Raw genomic sequence first — 16,906 nt, forward strand, 5'->3', positions numbered from 1 at the left:
AGGGTGGGGGGTGGGGGTGAGGAGGGGGGAGTGTGTGGGGGAAGCTCAGGGGGAGCATGCTTGTGCAGAGCTCAAGACCCAGGGTCTGATCTCAGGGTGGGCAGGTGTCAACGTCTCTCCAAGTAATCACAGGAAAGTGCAAATCCAGGATGTGGCTTTTAAAAATCCAATAATAAAATGTTTGGCTTAATGATTTTGAGAATATTTTGGCTCAAACGAACCCAGTGGTGGAAGGAACAAGATACCTTCATTTGTATTAAAACAGTTAGCTAATCCTACAAGAATGAGGGTTGACTCATTTCTTTTTATTTTGAGCAAATGAGTAAAATAAGCATCTACAGAATAACAACAGAGACAAAAACCTAAAGATGTGTTTGATACGAGGATAAAGAAAACTCACCCAAAGTGAGCAAATGATGTTAAACCAGGGAGTACTGGCTCTAAGCACACCCTATGTTCAAAGGAGAAGCCCCTTCCATCTGAAGAGAGAACATGCCAATTGACAGGTATCGATCAGTTCTAAAGACGCTTTCCTTTCTTGACATTGTCACTACTGACTACAATCACTCCACTTTTTAAAGGGCATGATGATTTGGCTTGTGCCCATAGTCCTAGCTTTCCAGAAGACTGGGGAAGGAGGATGTCAGGAGCCTAGGAGTCTGACACCAGTCTGTGTAACACAGGACCTCATGTAAACAAGCAAGCTGTCAAACCATGCAAGACGCCCCTCACCTTGAGGAGCTTGATGTATTAGGATGATCTGTCTGGGGTTACGTATTCCTATTGGCCCACATGCCATAGGGGCAACCAGTTTTCTCAGAGCATCACATCTGAAAGTATCCAAAGGCCATCCTCTCCTCACTGGTGACTGTGATATTAGTATTTTTGTTGTGCAAGGAAGGGAGGGTGTCACACTTGCTGAGACCTGCCCAAGGGAAGGGACCCCTGACTTGTAGACTTAAGTCAGACTTATGTTAATGTTTCTCAGGCATTCTGCTCATCAAAACAGCTCCTAATGATAACCAAATTCTCACATACACTAACTGCAAGAATCGGGCATGCCTGAACAGATGGCATCTATTCCCATCCACCCGGCACTTCTGCATGTTAGCTGGTTAATGAAGTGGTAACTAATCTCTATGCTGACAGACAACATTCAGCTTCTTTGCTCAGCTCTAAGCAATTCAAAATAGAGGCTTCTTCCTCAGTAAAAGAAGTCAGAGCTGAGCACAGCTACAGAAGTCAGTGGGACCAATCTCGTGGGGATGCTTCTACTGCCTCTGGCCTCTCCTGACACCTCACCTTGCCTGTGCCCTTTTCGTCTGCTCACAACATCTCCAGAGAGGCAGGGCTCTGAAGGGATCCCGTTTGACTTTGTTATTTGTCTTCTATGAGGAGAAATGGTTCTATTCTCAATATCACAATGTCCTGAGTGCCTACAACAGTGCCTGCCCACATGGTCCCTCACTGCTCAGTTACTGAAAGTGGAGGGAGAAATGTTTAAATCATTAAGTCTAATTATCCAGGCCGAGGAAATGAAATTGAAACTCACCAAGTCAAAGGCCAAATAAACTGTCCATAGCTAGACAGAACACAACCATGCTAACGATGACTGGACAATACTTCCTTGGAGTAAGTCCCTGGAATAGAGTCCCTCCCCTCCTCCTCCCCCACTCTATCCTGAAGCTTCTTTTTCAGTGCATACCTTATGTTTTGTCATCTCCATACACTAAAGTACTTCTGGGTCAGAAGGGCTCTAAATATCTAAATATCTTCTGTAATGCTTTCCTCTTAATCACAGATGTACTAAAAGTATGATATGCCCAGCCTGAATGAAAATGTGGCAGTGCTGGATATAACCATTATTGGTTTCCATTGACAGACAGGGAAATTGTAACATGGAAAATTTAAGGGACTAACAGTCAGATGCTAGAAAAGTATTTCCAACTATTACGATACACTTCACAAAGGTGTTATATTTTAATCCTTAAAGAAAGAAAGCTCCAAACAGAAACATTTCAAGGGGCTGAAAAGATTAGGAAAAAAGCCAAGACTTTTAAATCAGTGGACACTTACTTCCTAAGCACCTACTTTGTGCCAGTGATTATCCAAACAAACATGGATATCAACTGTTAGTTCTCAAGGGACGTATCACCCGCTAAGTTTATCCCAAGCAGACCAAGGAGCACGTCAACAGTACCAGAATACTCTACAGAAATGGACGTGCTTTTATAACTATCAGTTATTACTGAAAAGAAATTAAGTTAATGGGCTGAAGACAGCCTTCATATGGTAGAGTGTTTGCTCAGCATGTGACAACGTCTTGAGTTCAATCTCCAGTAGAAAACTGAGCATGGTCATGCACACCTGTAATCCCACGATGAGAGATGGAAACTGGGGGATCAGAAGTTCAAGGTCATCCTCAGCTATACAGAAAGTCTGCCTGGGCTATATAAAATCCTGTCTCAAAAGGAAAAAAGAAAAAGAAGATAGAAAAAGAAAGAAATTAAGAATGTGTTCCCGGACTGGTGAGATGGCTCAGCGGGTAAGAGCACTGACTGTTCATGCAAAGGTCCTGAGTTCAGATCCCAGCAACCACATGGACATGGTGGCTCACAACCATCCGTGATGAGATCTGATGCCCTCTTCTGGTGCATCTGAAGACAGCTATAGTGTACTACGCTGGAGCGAGCTGGGCCGGAGTGAGCGGGGCCGGAACAAGCAGAGGTCCTGAGTTCAATTTTCAATTCCCAGCAGCCACATGATGGCTCATGGCCATCTGTACAGCTACAGTGTACTCATACACATAAAATAAATAAATAAATCTTAAAAAAAAAAAAGAATGTGTTCCCTTCAACTTTGGTCTTAGATAGAGTTTTACTGCTGTGAAGGAGACCATGACCATAGCAACTCTTATAAAGGAGAAGATTAAACTTGGGGTTCGGGAAGCGTGGCTGCACACAAGTAGGCGTGGTGCTGAAGAGGTAGCTGAAGGCTCTATACCCAGTTAGGCAGACAGCAGCAAGACAGAGTGCCATACTGGGCCTGGCTTGAGCATTTGAAACCTTAAAGCATCCCCTCCCCTATGATGCACTTCCTTCAACATAGCCACCCAACAAGACCACACCTCCTAATAGTGCCACCCGCTATGCTATGGACCTATGTGGGCCACTTTCATTCAAACCACTATTAATTGTGTTTGACAGTTTGCTGGTGGCAAAGCAATGACTACTCATGAGCGACACAGTCAGTACTCAGGAGTTTCCCCCTCTCTCCCTGCGTGCTGTGGTGTGTATTACACAGCTGCCTCAGGGTGAGCTGGCGTTGGTTCTCAGCCTGCTTCTGCTCCTAAATGCTGGATATCTGAGAACAGTTAAGGGCATTTCACTTTTCCTTTTGTTTCACTAAGAAAAGCAAGAATAATGTTAAAGAAAACGATCAAGGTCAGATGGAGGGAATCCAAAGATTTTGTTGTTGTTGTTATTGAGAAACTATGTTTTTTTTTTTTCAAGAAAATATACTAGGGTATTTCCTCTCAAGTGTAAGTTTCATAATCTTAAAACAGAAATACATTTGGATATGAAAGTTACTTTTTTAAACACACACACATCTCTAGGTAGAATTATAACAAATTTCTTTAATAAACAAAGTTTAACTGAAAAGACACCATGAAAGACTACTACTTGGTAAAATCTACAGCAGTTTTACAGCACTTTTGAACATTCTGGGGTTTTTATATCTTTACCTGTCTTCATCTCTTAGTTGTTCCTTCCAAATTTGCCAGTTATGAACAGATTTTATCCCAAACCCACACTTGAGTTTGAGTGTCAGGAAAAGCAAAGGTCTCACTTTGTTTTTAATCTTGATATGACAGTTTTAATTAAAACAAAAGGTGTTTAGCACAAAATGCAGAGGGGCAATGACAACACAAAGAACCAAGCAGCAAAGCATAATCACAGTACTATACAGCCATTCACTCTGTGGGAGGTGTGTTTAACAATGGTTCTAGGATGTGTTTGCTCTGTGGGTCTCCTCAACAATTAAACTGACCTACGCTAAAACTACCAAAGATACAAGTACTATATAAGGGGCACACATTTACCAATTTGCTATTTGTAAAGACTGTAAAGCAAGGCTGGAGAGATGGCTCAGTGGTTAAGAGCACTGACTGCTCTTCCAGAGGTCCTGAGTTCAATTCCCAGCAACCACGTGGTGGCTTACAAACATCTGTAATAGAATCAATCCCATCTTCTGGTGTGTCTGAAGACAGCTATAGTGTACTCATATACATAAAACAAATAAATCTTTAAAAAAAAGAAGACAGTAAAGCAAAAGAAAGTATTATCAAATGGTACACTGTACATCTTACTGTTGAGGTTTGGTCTTTTGCTATGTATTGTAATGCTAAAAATAAGGGTCCCTAAGGCCTGGTTGTTTCAGGAATGAGAGAATCTGTAAGTACAATGTGACCTTGCTTCTTACTTTAAAACTATTCGTAAATAAAAGATGCCTATAACCTATAGTTGGGCATAACTGAAATGGGCAGGTCTTGGGGGTTCCCAGGCTTGGGGATGGAGGAGAACTGTGAGGAGAGAAAAAGGTGGAGACAGGAGGAAGCCACTATGGTTGTAGGTAAGTCATGAAAATATGGCCATGAGGGCTGGCCAATTCAAGTTAAGAGCTGCCCAGAGAAGATATGGCAAATTATAAAACAGGGTTATCAATGGGGAAATAGATTCTAATAGCATAGAGGGTAGACACCTGCCCAGCTCTAGTGCTGATAAAGGCTCATTGTAAATATAAAAGTTGTGTGTCTTCTATCCCAGAGCACTGAATGATCTAAGAAGGGTTAGAAGCCCTGATTGAGATTCAATATTATTGACTACATTTTCATAATGTGCATGGAGCCCTCAATGGTGTCTATAAAATGGGTCAGTTTTCCTTAGCTGCACTACCACCTATCAGCAAAGGATAAGGTTAAAGACAAAGGTACTGAATGGAATTGTTCCAGCCCTGTGCCCCACATGTGGGAACAGTGCATGGAGGTCAGCAATGCAGCACAGTGTGAAGATTCTCCAGAGTCTCCAGAAGATATATGTGTACTGGAGTCTTTAGAGAACGACATTCATCTCACTGTAAAAAGATAGGGAGATGTCTTTAAAGTTACCCACTGGAGTTTATGATATAATGAATACACATAGCATGTGTGTGTGTGTGTGTGTGTGTGTGTGTGTGCGCATGTCTTCATGTGTAAATTATTTGCCAGATTTTTCTGCAAAATTTTTGTGGATCTGTAACTTTCAGAAGTGAAAAACAAACAAACAAACAAACACATACAACAAGAACAAAAAGCCTTCACCATGTTTCTGTGCCCCAAAGTTAAGAAAACATATTTGTTCTAGGAAAGGTCTCAACATTCCCAAATCCAAAGATTCACAGCAGCTATTTTGCTTCATAGTTTATCAGAAATAAAAATTAATGGGATTTTAAATTTCTGGATATATTTTCAGGTTGTTATTTGAACCAAGTTATCTTTTAATAGTTAAACTAGTTGATGCAAATCGGAGGGTATAAACTCTGCATCTGACTGATCAAAGCAGAGCAAATCAAAACAAAAAAATCCCATATTTACTCTGAGTAAAAACAATATCTAAAATTTAAATTTCAAAATTAACGAAAAATCCTGCCTTCAGGGCCTATTAGAAACACCCAACAACAAAAGTTTTGGCCTTGGAGGCAGGCAAGATAGCTCAGTGGGTAAGAGCACCAACTGCTCTTCTGAAGGTCCTGAGTTCAAATCCCAGCGACCACATGGTGGCTCACAACCATCCATAATGAGATCTGATGCCTTCTTCTGGTGTGTCTGAAGACAGCTACAGTGTACTTACATATAATAATAAATAAATCTTAAAAAAATTTTGGCCTACATTTTTCTAAGAGAAACATATATCTAATTATCCTACTTTGTTCCTTAAATTAATAACTCTATAATGTATTGGCAAATTTTTAAATAAACTGGTATATTTTATAACAGAAAAATAGCCATTAATTTAGCAAAGAAAACTTACATAAGCCTTATTTTTGTGGAATTAAAAATTTGATATATTGGGGCTGGAGAGATGGCTCAGCGGTTAAGAGCACTGACTGCTCTTCCAGAGGTTCTGAGTTCAAATCCCAGCAACCACACGGTGGTTCACAACCATCTGTAATGGGATCTGATGCCCTCTTCTGGTGTGTATGAAGACAGCTACAGTGTACTTACATATAATAATAAATAAATCTTTTAAAAAATTTTTGATATATTAAATATTAAAATTTTAATGCATGAAAATAATAAATTTAATATTTTAATATTATACTTGAATCTTAGAAGCCTGGTTTTTTGTAATGAGAGACAGAAAGGGGGTGGATCCGGATGGGAAGGGAGGGGAGGAGGAATTGGGAAGAGTAGAGGGAAGGGAAACCATAATCAGGATATTTATGTAAGAAGAAAAATCTATTGTCAATAAAATAAAAAATATATAAAATGACTATGATTCTTCATTAGCAGATAGTGCAGTCTTTATAAATCTGCTCTATATCAATATCTACATAATATAGATATGACACATTAATGTCAATCTATTTCTGAGCAGTGTATGGGACCAGCAGTTTGAATCAGTCATGGCATATGGACTCAGCATCTTTAAGCCCCAAATAAGGAAGGAAGGCCCTCTGGGAACAGTCTTCTGTGCAAGGTGCCCAAGGGAACAATATCATACTCATGACTGAGAGCTTGCTGCTGAGAGCCATTCTGAGAGGGAAGTTTGTGCAGGCTGGGGTTGTGACTCAAGTACAATTCTAGTGTCATTAGAGAGATGAGAAACCAAGTCCTCTGCAAGGCCAAAGGTATGAGACTCATAAAGGCCCAGTGCATTGGGGGAAATGGGCAGCTGGTTTTCTGTCTAGACCAATTTTTGTAAGTCCTCCAGCCAGGCACTGTGGTGCATGCCTTTAATCCCAGCCCTTTGGAGGCAGAGGCACATCTCTATGAGTTCAAGGCTAGCCTGATCTACAGAGAGAATTCCAGGTCAGCCAGGACTATATAAAGAAACCCTATCTTGAACCCTCACCCCCCACACCCCCCCCCAAAAAACAATCCAATTTGTCTCCTCCAGATCCAGTTCCCTTAATTCTACGGTTTCTAAGACCATGGGGAAACTCCTTTAGAAGACTGTTTGCCAGTATTAGAATCTCTAGAGAAACAAGACCAGACACATCCTCTGGAACCTTCACGAACTGAAGAGTGGCCAAATTCAATTCTACCAGAGTGGTCCAAGTCCAAAATCCAACGGAAGTGATGTTAACTATGTCCTTTGCACTCAGCTTAGTCAACTCTCTTGCTTTGGAAAGAATTCCAAATGGGATTTGTTAATTCAATTGTGTTCCTGTTGAGGAGTAAATGGAGGGAAACTGAGGTGGAGCACCCATCAGATGTAGATGAAGGCTGGCTAGAGATTCCATAATGACTATTCTGAATGATCATCACCATAGGACAAACATTGGTCAGGCTGGCTCTTGGGGTTGGAACTGACATCGATGGCCTTCGCTCTTTATCCCGGTTAAAGGATACATCTCTGCTACAGGAAAGCAACACAAACCATGAGAACCATTTGTACATTCTCCAAGTTGTTTTCTATGGTAGGGTAGAAATGTTACTATTCTCTAACTTTAATACCCCAAGTCTCTAGGATAAAATGGCAAAAAGCAAGCCCACCAATCCCTAAACAGGAAAACTAAATGATCCCTGAGCTCACTCAAGCTCAGGAATTGAAGTCCTACCAATCTTTATCTTGAAAATCCCTACCCTTGGGAAGATCTCCTCCCACCCACAAGAAATCCTATATAAGCCCTGCCTTCTCTTCAGTTCCCTCACCCAAGCAGAGGCAGCCACCTCCTCCTGACAAACCTCTGTGTGAGGTGTGATTCTGTGGTATTCCTTGGTTCCCAACTGCCAGGATACCCAGCTGTAACATCTTCGCTGCAGCAGCAGAGCTTTCGCTGGGGAAAACCTCCCACTGCAGGAGCAGAGATGTAACACTCTGTCTGGGAAAACCATCCCTTCCTTCCTGGAGCAGAACTGTTACACTTTCTCTGGGGAAACCTTCCCCTGCTGCAGCTGGAGCAGAGATGTAACACTTTTGTCCGGGAGTCTTTCCCATCAACACTTATAGAGTCCTGGCATTTGCTAATGATCTGGGTATTGCTGACAATCTGTTGTGTCTCAGGTCAAGAAGGTTTAAATAGGACAAGTTTCCTATTGTACCTGAAAGGCTTACTGTGCTGCAAGTCAAGGTTGCTTATCTGTGTGAAGTTTCGGATCTTCTTTGGAAGGCTCAGGTTGATGGTGAGGGACAGCCACAGTAATGAGGTTATTACATCACTCATCCCTCTCAGATTGTTCTCTTCAGTGCTGGGTGTGCTGAATTTTGGTAGATTTTTTAAAATGTTCTTTTCCACAGTCGTTAGATGATGAAAATGAAGGGATAGGGTGGTGAGAGGGTCCAGCCTGTGCACCCTGAAAACATTTCACAGTTTATGCCATAACAAAGCACCCGCAAGCAGCGAGAGCCAGCATCATGAAGCTGACCAGATAGTCCAGCTCTGCTACTACAGTTAGTTACCGTACAAACAAAGGTCTGTTGGTTGAGTCAACTCTGACTGCTGATGGCAGTTTATGTATAGATCTCTTGGATACCTCCAATCACAGAAGGATTTGTTGAGCTCCCCAATTACCCTGGCCTTGCTGGGGTTTTGTTTTCTAGTCGCAGGTGCTGACTTAGCCCTTTGAAGCCCTGGTTGGGCAGTGTTGGAGTCTTTCTTTCCATCTTTGTCATCTTTCCCTTTGGGTTTGAGGTCCTTTTTCTTTGTTTCTGTCCCCGAATCCCCAGAGGCTCTTGCCTCTATCTCTCTTTCCTTGGTCGATGGTCCTTTGGGATCTTTCTAAAAATGTGTTGGCATGAGGAAGACATGGGCATGGAGTCGCTTCCACCTGTCACATGTTAGATGTTTCTGATAACTCGTTTCAAATGGTGCCCGTCAGTCAGTGAGTCATTACAATTCTCAAAATTCACTCATGGCAAGCAGGAGAGAGTAATCTCCACAGGCTGTGCCCTGGGGGCTGCCTCCTCTTCCCAGAGTTGCCCAGCAGTGGGGTACACCAGACCAGATGGGGGACTCCCAGAGGGGCCCCTGAGGAAGACTCGTTAGACCCAGCAAGGCTTCTGTTGGAAGCAGATCAAAAACACTTTTTTTTTAAAAAAAAAAAGATTTTATTTATTTATTATTATATGTAAGTACATTGTAGCTGTCTTCAGACACTCCAGAAGAGGGCGTCAGATCTCATTGCAGATGGTTGTGAGCCACCATGTGGTTGCTGCGATTTGAACTCAGGACCTTCAGAAGAGCAGTCAGTGCTCTTACCTGCTGAGCCATTTCACCAGCCCCTCAAAAACACTTTTTAAGGACTTGGGAGTCAGTGAGGAGGTTCAGTGGGCACAGACACTCAAGCTTGACCTCTGTAGAACTGGTGGGAAGAGAGCTGACTCTCAACTGTTCCACTTGGGTGTGCTCACTGTACCCTCCACCAATGGATGAATGAGTGAACGAATGAATGAATGGGAAAAATAATTTCATGGCATTGACCCTTCTTAATGTAAGTCAAGATTAATAAACACCAAGGCAAAACATAACTGGTATTATAGTCAAACACTGCTTGCTCTAATTACTCGGTAACAGTTAATACTTCCAAAGTGCTAAATGCCCAGCACATAATACGGGTGACATTGCCTTTGTTAAACAAATAGTGTATAGCCATTCCTAATAATGATTGCATATTTATAAAAACATTTATAAAAATATCAACACATCTAGTTAACTTTCATTTTCAACTACTGCACAAGGAAAGCAATCAATAGAGTGAAAATAATATTCCTCAACTATGAAGAGAAGTGTGGTGTGGAGGGACTCTACCCAATAATAATTGATAATAATTAATAACATCCAATAAACACTGGCTTTGTCTAGTGAGCAAAGGCCTCTCAACTTATCATATACCTGAACTTGTAGGACCTTTTTTTTTCCTTCTTTGAGATGGGTCTCACTATGTAGCTCTGGCTAGTCTGGATTGCTGTGTAGACCAGGTTGACTTGAAACTCATAAGAGATCCACTGGCCTCAGTCTCCAAAGTGCTGGGACCAAAAAGAATCAGGGGCTGGGAACATAGCTCAGCTGCTGAAGTGTTTGCCTAGAGTGGGTAGAGTCCTGGGTTTCAGTGCCAGCATCCCCAAACAGGTTGTGATGGCGTATACTTTACATCCCGGCACAAGGGAGGTGGAAGCAGCAGGAACTTAAAAGTCCAAGCTTACCCTCACCTATGTCCAGTTTACTAAGACCAGTCTGAGCTGTATAAGGCATGATCTCAAATAAAACAAAATTTCTGGGGGCTGGAGAGATGGTTCATAAGTAAAGAGCTGTTCTTCCAGAGGACCAGAGTTCAGTCCCTAGCACCCACATCTGGCAACTCTCAACCAGCTACAACTCTGGATCCAGGAGATCCAATGCCTCTACATCCATCCCTGGGCTCAGCAGGCACCTGCACATACTGGCAGAGGGACACAGACACCCCCCTCCCATATATCTAATGATAAAATAATAAAAATAGATCTTAGAGCAGTCCGAAAATATCTTCTGCGGTAGCCAAACCTGTAGCCAGGCCTGTAATCCCAGTACTAGGGAGGCTATGGCTTTGCCAGAAGTTGGTGGTCAGCCCGGTGGCAGGGAGTAGAGTGACATGGCGTGGTGCGGTGGGGAGGAGGGGGGAGGAGGGACAATAGAAGTCTTTTATTTTTATAAAAGTATAGGACCATGACAGTACAGGCTCAGGTTCTTCCCATGGCCCTGGGAAGGTGCTTTTGCCAGTGAGTTTGCTTGATGTTTATATGTCATTTGTTTCTGATAAATCCTCCAGGTTGCACACTGAAAATCCTCCCAAGAAACGGGCAGAAGGCACAGTTCTTATTCAAATTGACCCTCATGCTTTCACTGTTTGCTTTTTTACCAACCATGCTATCTTACCTATGTGAGGGTCTACTCTAGTTTACAAAATTTTCCAAACACAAACTTCCATGTAAACAGAATAGCAGCAGAAAGCCTCTGCTCAACTCAGTCCGGAAAAGTAACCGGGAACAACAGGTTGGAACGGAGCTGTTTGAGACCACTGGCAGCAATGTCCAAGAATTATTTTTCTTACTCTTCCATTTTACACCTTTACAAAGGGGGTTCCAGTAATTGTGCCAGCAGGAAACCGGTGCAAGTACGGAGGAGCCAAGGTCAAGGTTCCAGAGGGCAGCCTTGTCAACCTGATCACATTAGTTACAAAGTCGACTGTGTCTGTTGCTCTAAAGGCATCTGCTACTGCAGTCAGTCCCACAGAACGATATGGTGCATCATTGAGTCGCACAGTGTAGAAATTCAGTCACTGATAGCCCTGGTGGCATGTGTCTTTAATCCCACTACTAGGGAGGCAAAGGCAGGCAGATGTCTATGAGCTGAATGAAGGCCAGCCTTGTGTACATAGTGTGTTCCAAGCTAGACAGGACTATACAGTGACATGCTGTCTTAAAGTTTTTTTTTTAAATAAATAAATTCAGTTATACTCAGAACTCAGAAAACATAAAATTAAATAAATAAAAAATACTTTATATTATTATTTTAAACACTCAAAATGAAAACGTACCTCCTAAAGCCCCACTGTGATCCAGACTCTTCTTTTTAAAGCCATTACAGGCGATCACAACAGGAATAACAACGGAGAACAACCAGCGCCAAGGAGAAACAGGACGCAAGTTACCTGGGAAGTTATAAAGGTAGAGAAAAGCTGTAAATGACCTGGAGAGGTGCAGACACAGACATGGAGAGCAGTGTGAAGGCTTGGTCTTCTAAAAAGGTTTTGAATCAGTCTGTCTGTCTGTCTATCTATCTATCTATCTATCTATCTATCTATCTATCTATCTAGAAATAGGGCCTCTATCTATTTATCTATCTATCTATCTATCTATCTATCTATCTAGAAATAGGGCCTCTCTGTGTATCTTTGGCTGTCTTGGAACTTGCTCTGTAAACCAGGCTGACCTCAAACTCAGAGATCCACCTGACTCCCTTCCAAGTGCTGGGATTAAATGCATGTGCCACCATCACAACTCGGTTTATTAAACATTCTTAAAAATTCTTTTCACACAATATGAAGAGCTAAGAGAGCCAACTGAGCCACAAAAGATTAAAAAAAAAAAAACCCTTATTTTGGGAAGTGAAGCTATAGCTCATTCATTTGCATTAGATGTTTGGTGCTAGTGGAAGAGATGAGCTTAGAAATCCTAGTTTATGCTGGGCAGTGGTGGCGCATGCCTTTAATCCCAGCATTTGGGAGGCAGAGGCAGGCGGATTTCTGAGTTCGAGGCCAGCCTGGTCTACAGAGTGAGTTCCAGGACAGCCAGGGCTATACAGAGAAACCCTATCTTGAAAACCAAACAAAACCAAACAAACAAAATGATAATAATAAAAGAAATCGCCGGGCGGTGGTGGCGCAAGCCTTTAATCCCAGCACTTGGGAGGCAGAGGCAGGTGGATTTCTGAGTTTGAGGCCAGCCTGGTCTACAGAGTGAGTTCCAGGACAGCCAGGGCTATACAGAGAAACCCTGACTCAGAAAACAAAAAAACAAAAACAAAAAAACAAAAAAACAAAACAAAAAAAAGAAATCCTAGCTTGTTCCACTTATATATATCAGAATGTTCTTGTTTGTATTGGCAAGTTCTAAGCCAGCTTCAAAACTTAAAATTTGTGTGTGTTTGCCAGGTTCTGTAGTACACAACTTTAATCCCAGCATTTGAGAGGCAGAGTTAGCAGATCTCTTTAAGTTCCAGGCCAGCCTGGTCTACATAATGAGTGCCTGTCTCAGAAAAACAAAAACAAAAACAAAAACAAAAAACCAGTGTGTGTGTTTATGTGTGATGTGTGTGCCCAAGTACATATGTATTTGTGCATATGTGTGGGAGTGTGTGTGTGTGTGTGTGTGTGTGTGTATAGACAACATGTATATAGAAGTCAGAATAACTTTGAGTTGGCCTAAGAGTTCCTAGGGATTCTCCTGTGCCTCCTACTTCCCAGAAGCACAGGAATTATAGATGCATTCTACTGTGCCCAGCCTCCAGTGGGTTCAGGGGATTCAAACTCAAGTCCTCAAGCTTGCACAGCAAGCACACACAACCCAGAGTCACTGCCTCAAGTGTTGAAAATTTAAAGATCTCACTAGAAGTGTTGGCCCATATAATTCCAGAACATAGGAGCCTGAGATCAGAGGATTTAAGTTTGAGTTCACCCAGGGCTACAAGCTGGGGACTTGCCTTAAAACAACAAAAAACCCAAACAACAGCAATAAACAAGAGTTGGAGCAGCCCCTGAACACAGGTACATGCACAATATGCAAAACCTTGGATTTAACCCTCCACTGTAAAAGCCAAATCGAAAATAATCCTTAAAAACTATCACAGGCCCAAGGTATGTAATCCAAATATTTTAATGCCAAAATGAAATCCATTATCTTGTACAATTAATATATGCTAAGGAAGAAAAATCTGTAAAGGCTTTTCTTTTTTTTTTTTTTGGTTTTTCGAGACAGGGTTTCTCTGTATAGCCCTGGCTGTCCTGGCACTCACTCTGTAGACCAGGCTGGCCTCGAACTCAGAAATTTACCTGCCTCTGCCAAGTGCTGGGATTAAAGGCGTGCGCCACGACGCCCGGCTCCATAAAGGCTTTTCTTATGTTGAAGTATTATGTAAAGTCATTTACAATGGTTTGTGGTTGTAATCCCAGGACTCCAGAGGCTGAGACAAGGAGCAGGAAGAGTTCAGGAGGAGGAGCTGCAGTAGGACAAGGAGCAGTAGTAGGAGCTAAGATAGCAAGATTTGGCTTCATAAAAGCAAAGACATACCAAGAAGCCAAAACAAAACCAAAGTACTTTCTTTTTGCCAAGGGGCTGCAGGGTACATTGAGGATCAAACCGGACAAGCATGGTGACAGTGCCAGCACTAGATGTCTATTCTTTTGAAGTGACAATTTCTTCAACTTCGAAATATAAAGACTACCGCCTTTGTTATTTTCATGGGATTATGAAACTGCTAAACCATTACTAATCTCAAGATGATAAGCATCTCCCAAATCGTTTCACAAAACTACCTTTTACGCTTTTTCCCCCTACTAAGGTAAACAGAAATAACTACTTGATACATGCATTTTGTGATAGGTATAATTAAATATCAGCACAAGAAGCATCATGAAAGGCTGTAAGCTCTCTGGAGATCGTTTGTCTTGTCACAGTGGCAAACTAGATTCAGGTTATGGTAGTGAACACAATCGTTCTTAACTATTTACATATTTTTTTGGATTTTGAAGTCGTACTTTAAAATTTCACCCATTAACTTCTAGCAAAACTTAAGACACTTTCACTTACCATAATAGGTGCTAGCGGTCATTGACATAATCCAGAACGCTAGGGAGATGCAAATGATCAGGCTCAATACTACTATATTGGTAATCATCTTTATATACTTTTTGCAGGTATTGTCGTCACGATCTGTCATGGAAAATAGAGCTAGGAGCACCTGAGGGGGGAATAGATAGCATTTCAGATGAACCAAGTCATTGAAGTTTCTTGCAACAATACTCCTTTAGAGGCACAGAGAAATACCAACATCTTCCACCAACCGAACGACAAAAGAGAATCGTAAATCCAAAACTTCTAGTCACTGCTGCTGGCGCAGCTCTCTGGCTCGACCCGGAGAGGTTAACGCCCCCCTTGGAAAATGAAGGCGCACAGAGGACGCACAGAGGACCGGGACAGGCCCGCAGGACCTCCTGTTGCTCCCACCTAGAGGGACCCGGAAGGAGCACAAACGACCGGTGACCAATGGGCGGCCAGCACTGCGCTCCGCCCCGCCCACTCCCCGCCCTCGCACACCGAGCTCCGCCCCCGCACGCCGCGTTCCGCCCCCTCGGCCCTTGCACTGCGTCTGCCCCAGAGCCACGTTTCGAGTACGCTGGAGGAGCGAGCGAACCTCGGCCCGGAGCAGCGCGGGCGAGCGCCTTTAAGTCCCCACCCCACAGCCCTTGAAGTTGCTCCAGTCTCTCCGCGAGTCCCTTCGTGTACGCATGCGCAGAAGCCCTGCTCCGCTCACGTGACCCTCCGAGGCGGAAGCCGGGCTTGAGTTCCGACACGGTCTTGGGCAGGTTTGAGCGGTGTTTGTAAAGCACCTCCGAAGTAGATGTTAGGACAACTTAGGTCTTGGGATTTGTGGACATCCTAGACTTGAAAAAAAAAAAGTCACCAGCAAGGGTTGTGTGGGGCACTAAAACCTGCCATTGATGGAATAATGAAATGCGAGTGAATTTAGTCAGGAATGGGTTGTAATTGATGAAGAGTTCATACCAGGCGATAGGGTGTTATGTGGAGGACATAGGAATTTATCGTGTAGAAGCAGAATTACTTAGAAAGTAACTTAAAATAATGGCTTGACCCATAACCTGGGCCAGACTCAACTGGTAGTGTGGTATGTAAACATAAATATAGTTTCCACCATTGAGCTTTCGTATAATTATTGTTCTAACACACAGTGTGGAAGTGTCTGTCCCTATACACTGTATCTGTAAAAGGAACTTATTTGCCTGATGTAACTGTCCTCTCGTAGGCTTACTGCTGAATAAGCTCACCCTTTCTAGAACTCTGGCTGGCTAGTTCAACTCTGCTGTTCTGGCTCAAACTGTTCACCAAGCGGTCTGATTCAATCTGTCTTCTCTCAACTTCCATTAAATTGTTCTGCTTAGCCTCAAACAACTGTATCAGTTTGTTTTAATCATCTGGCTCCTCCCTATTCTCTGGCTTCGGTTGCCGCTGCTGACCTGCAATGACCTTCATAAACTCAAAAAACAAAAACAAAAAACAAAACCCTAAAACAACAACAACAAAAACTCTCTAGGCACTGCCTTCCAACTTTGACTAGCTTTCTCCCCCTGCATTGCTGCTCTTAAATAGCTTCTCTTTCCTGTGCTGTTCTTGTAAGAGAAGGATGTATCCTATCTCTGACTCATTCTGTCAAATCTTTCGATTCTTTGTTACTTTGACTCTCAATTAGACGTCACTTTCACACATGGCTGCCTCCTTCTACAAACTAATTTGACCTTAAAGGAATGTACTAAGGTTGTGTCTGTATTCCAGGCAGAGGGACTAAAGGGGGTGTGGCCCGTCTGTACTCTGGCCAGATCATAAAGACCTAGATCTTTGGATTTAATCCCTTGCCAGAGCGTCCATCTTGCTGGATTAAAATTCCTCTACAATTTCAAGTGTGTGTATCCTGTCAATTCCTTTACACAGCAGGCCATTCTATCCTCAGACAATCCAGGTCTTGTGACTGATTTCACCTTTTATAGATGGGTACTATTGTGCCAGTCCCATGTGGTTCTGGAGATTCGAATCATGTTCTCAGGTTTGCACAGAAAGCACTTTATCCACAATGCCATCTTCCCAGCCCAGTTTCAAAATAAAGATCTCACTAGATGTGGTGGCCCATGCTAGCACTCCCAGAACACAGGAGGCTGAGGTTGGTTATGAGTCACTTTGTCGGAGTGAATAGTAACAAGCTGATAACCACATATTTCTGAGGTGTTTCCAGCTAATTGTTGACAGTGTGGGAGGCGACAGAATTGTTTCAGGTATTGTACACAACTGCCAATCTTTAAAGCTTACATCTCCACTGCGGGGTGTCTGTAAAACTTCATGCTATTTTGCTGTCAGGTAGTGATGGTTCACACCTTTTT

The 16,906-nt window shown here is 42.6% G+C and overlaps 1 protein-coding gene across 3 annotated transcripts in view; it reads right to left on the reverse strand.

Annotated features, from left to right (window-relative positions):
• Tmem19 (transmembrane protein 19) overlaps positions 1-15,263 on the reverse strand; it is a 21,701-nt gene extending 6,438 nt beyond the window's left edge. Inside the window, exons 1-4 of one of the 3 annotated variants that reach the window (XM_031349854.1) lie at positions 15,151-15,213; positions 14,801-14,963; positions 14,547-14,697; positions 11,777-11,890 (exon numbers count right to left, since the gene is read on the reverse strand). In XM_031349854.1, coding sequence (XP_031205714.1) covers positions 11,777-11,890; positions 14,547-14,676 — 244 coding nt within the window. In that variant the 5' untranslated portion in view covers positions 14,677-14,697; positions 14,801-14,963; positions 15,151-15,213. Of the gene's footprint in view, positions 1-11,776; positions 11,891-14,546; positions 14,698-14,787; positions 15,000-15,150 lie in introns of those variants that run through there. The other 2 variants (XM_031349853.1, XM_031349852.1) reach the window with 2 other exon arrangements.
• Between the last annotated feature and the right edge of the window lie 1,643 nt (positions 15,264-16,906).

This window comes from Mastomys coucha, unplaced genomic scaffold (genome assembly GCF_008632895.1).
Source record: "Mastomys coucha isolate ucsf_1 unplaced genomic scaffold, UCSF_Mcou_1 pScaffold4, whole genome shotgun sequence".
NCBI lineage: Eukaryota > Metazoa > Chordata > Mammalia > Rodentia > Muridae > Mastomys > Mastomys coucha.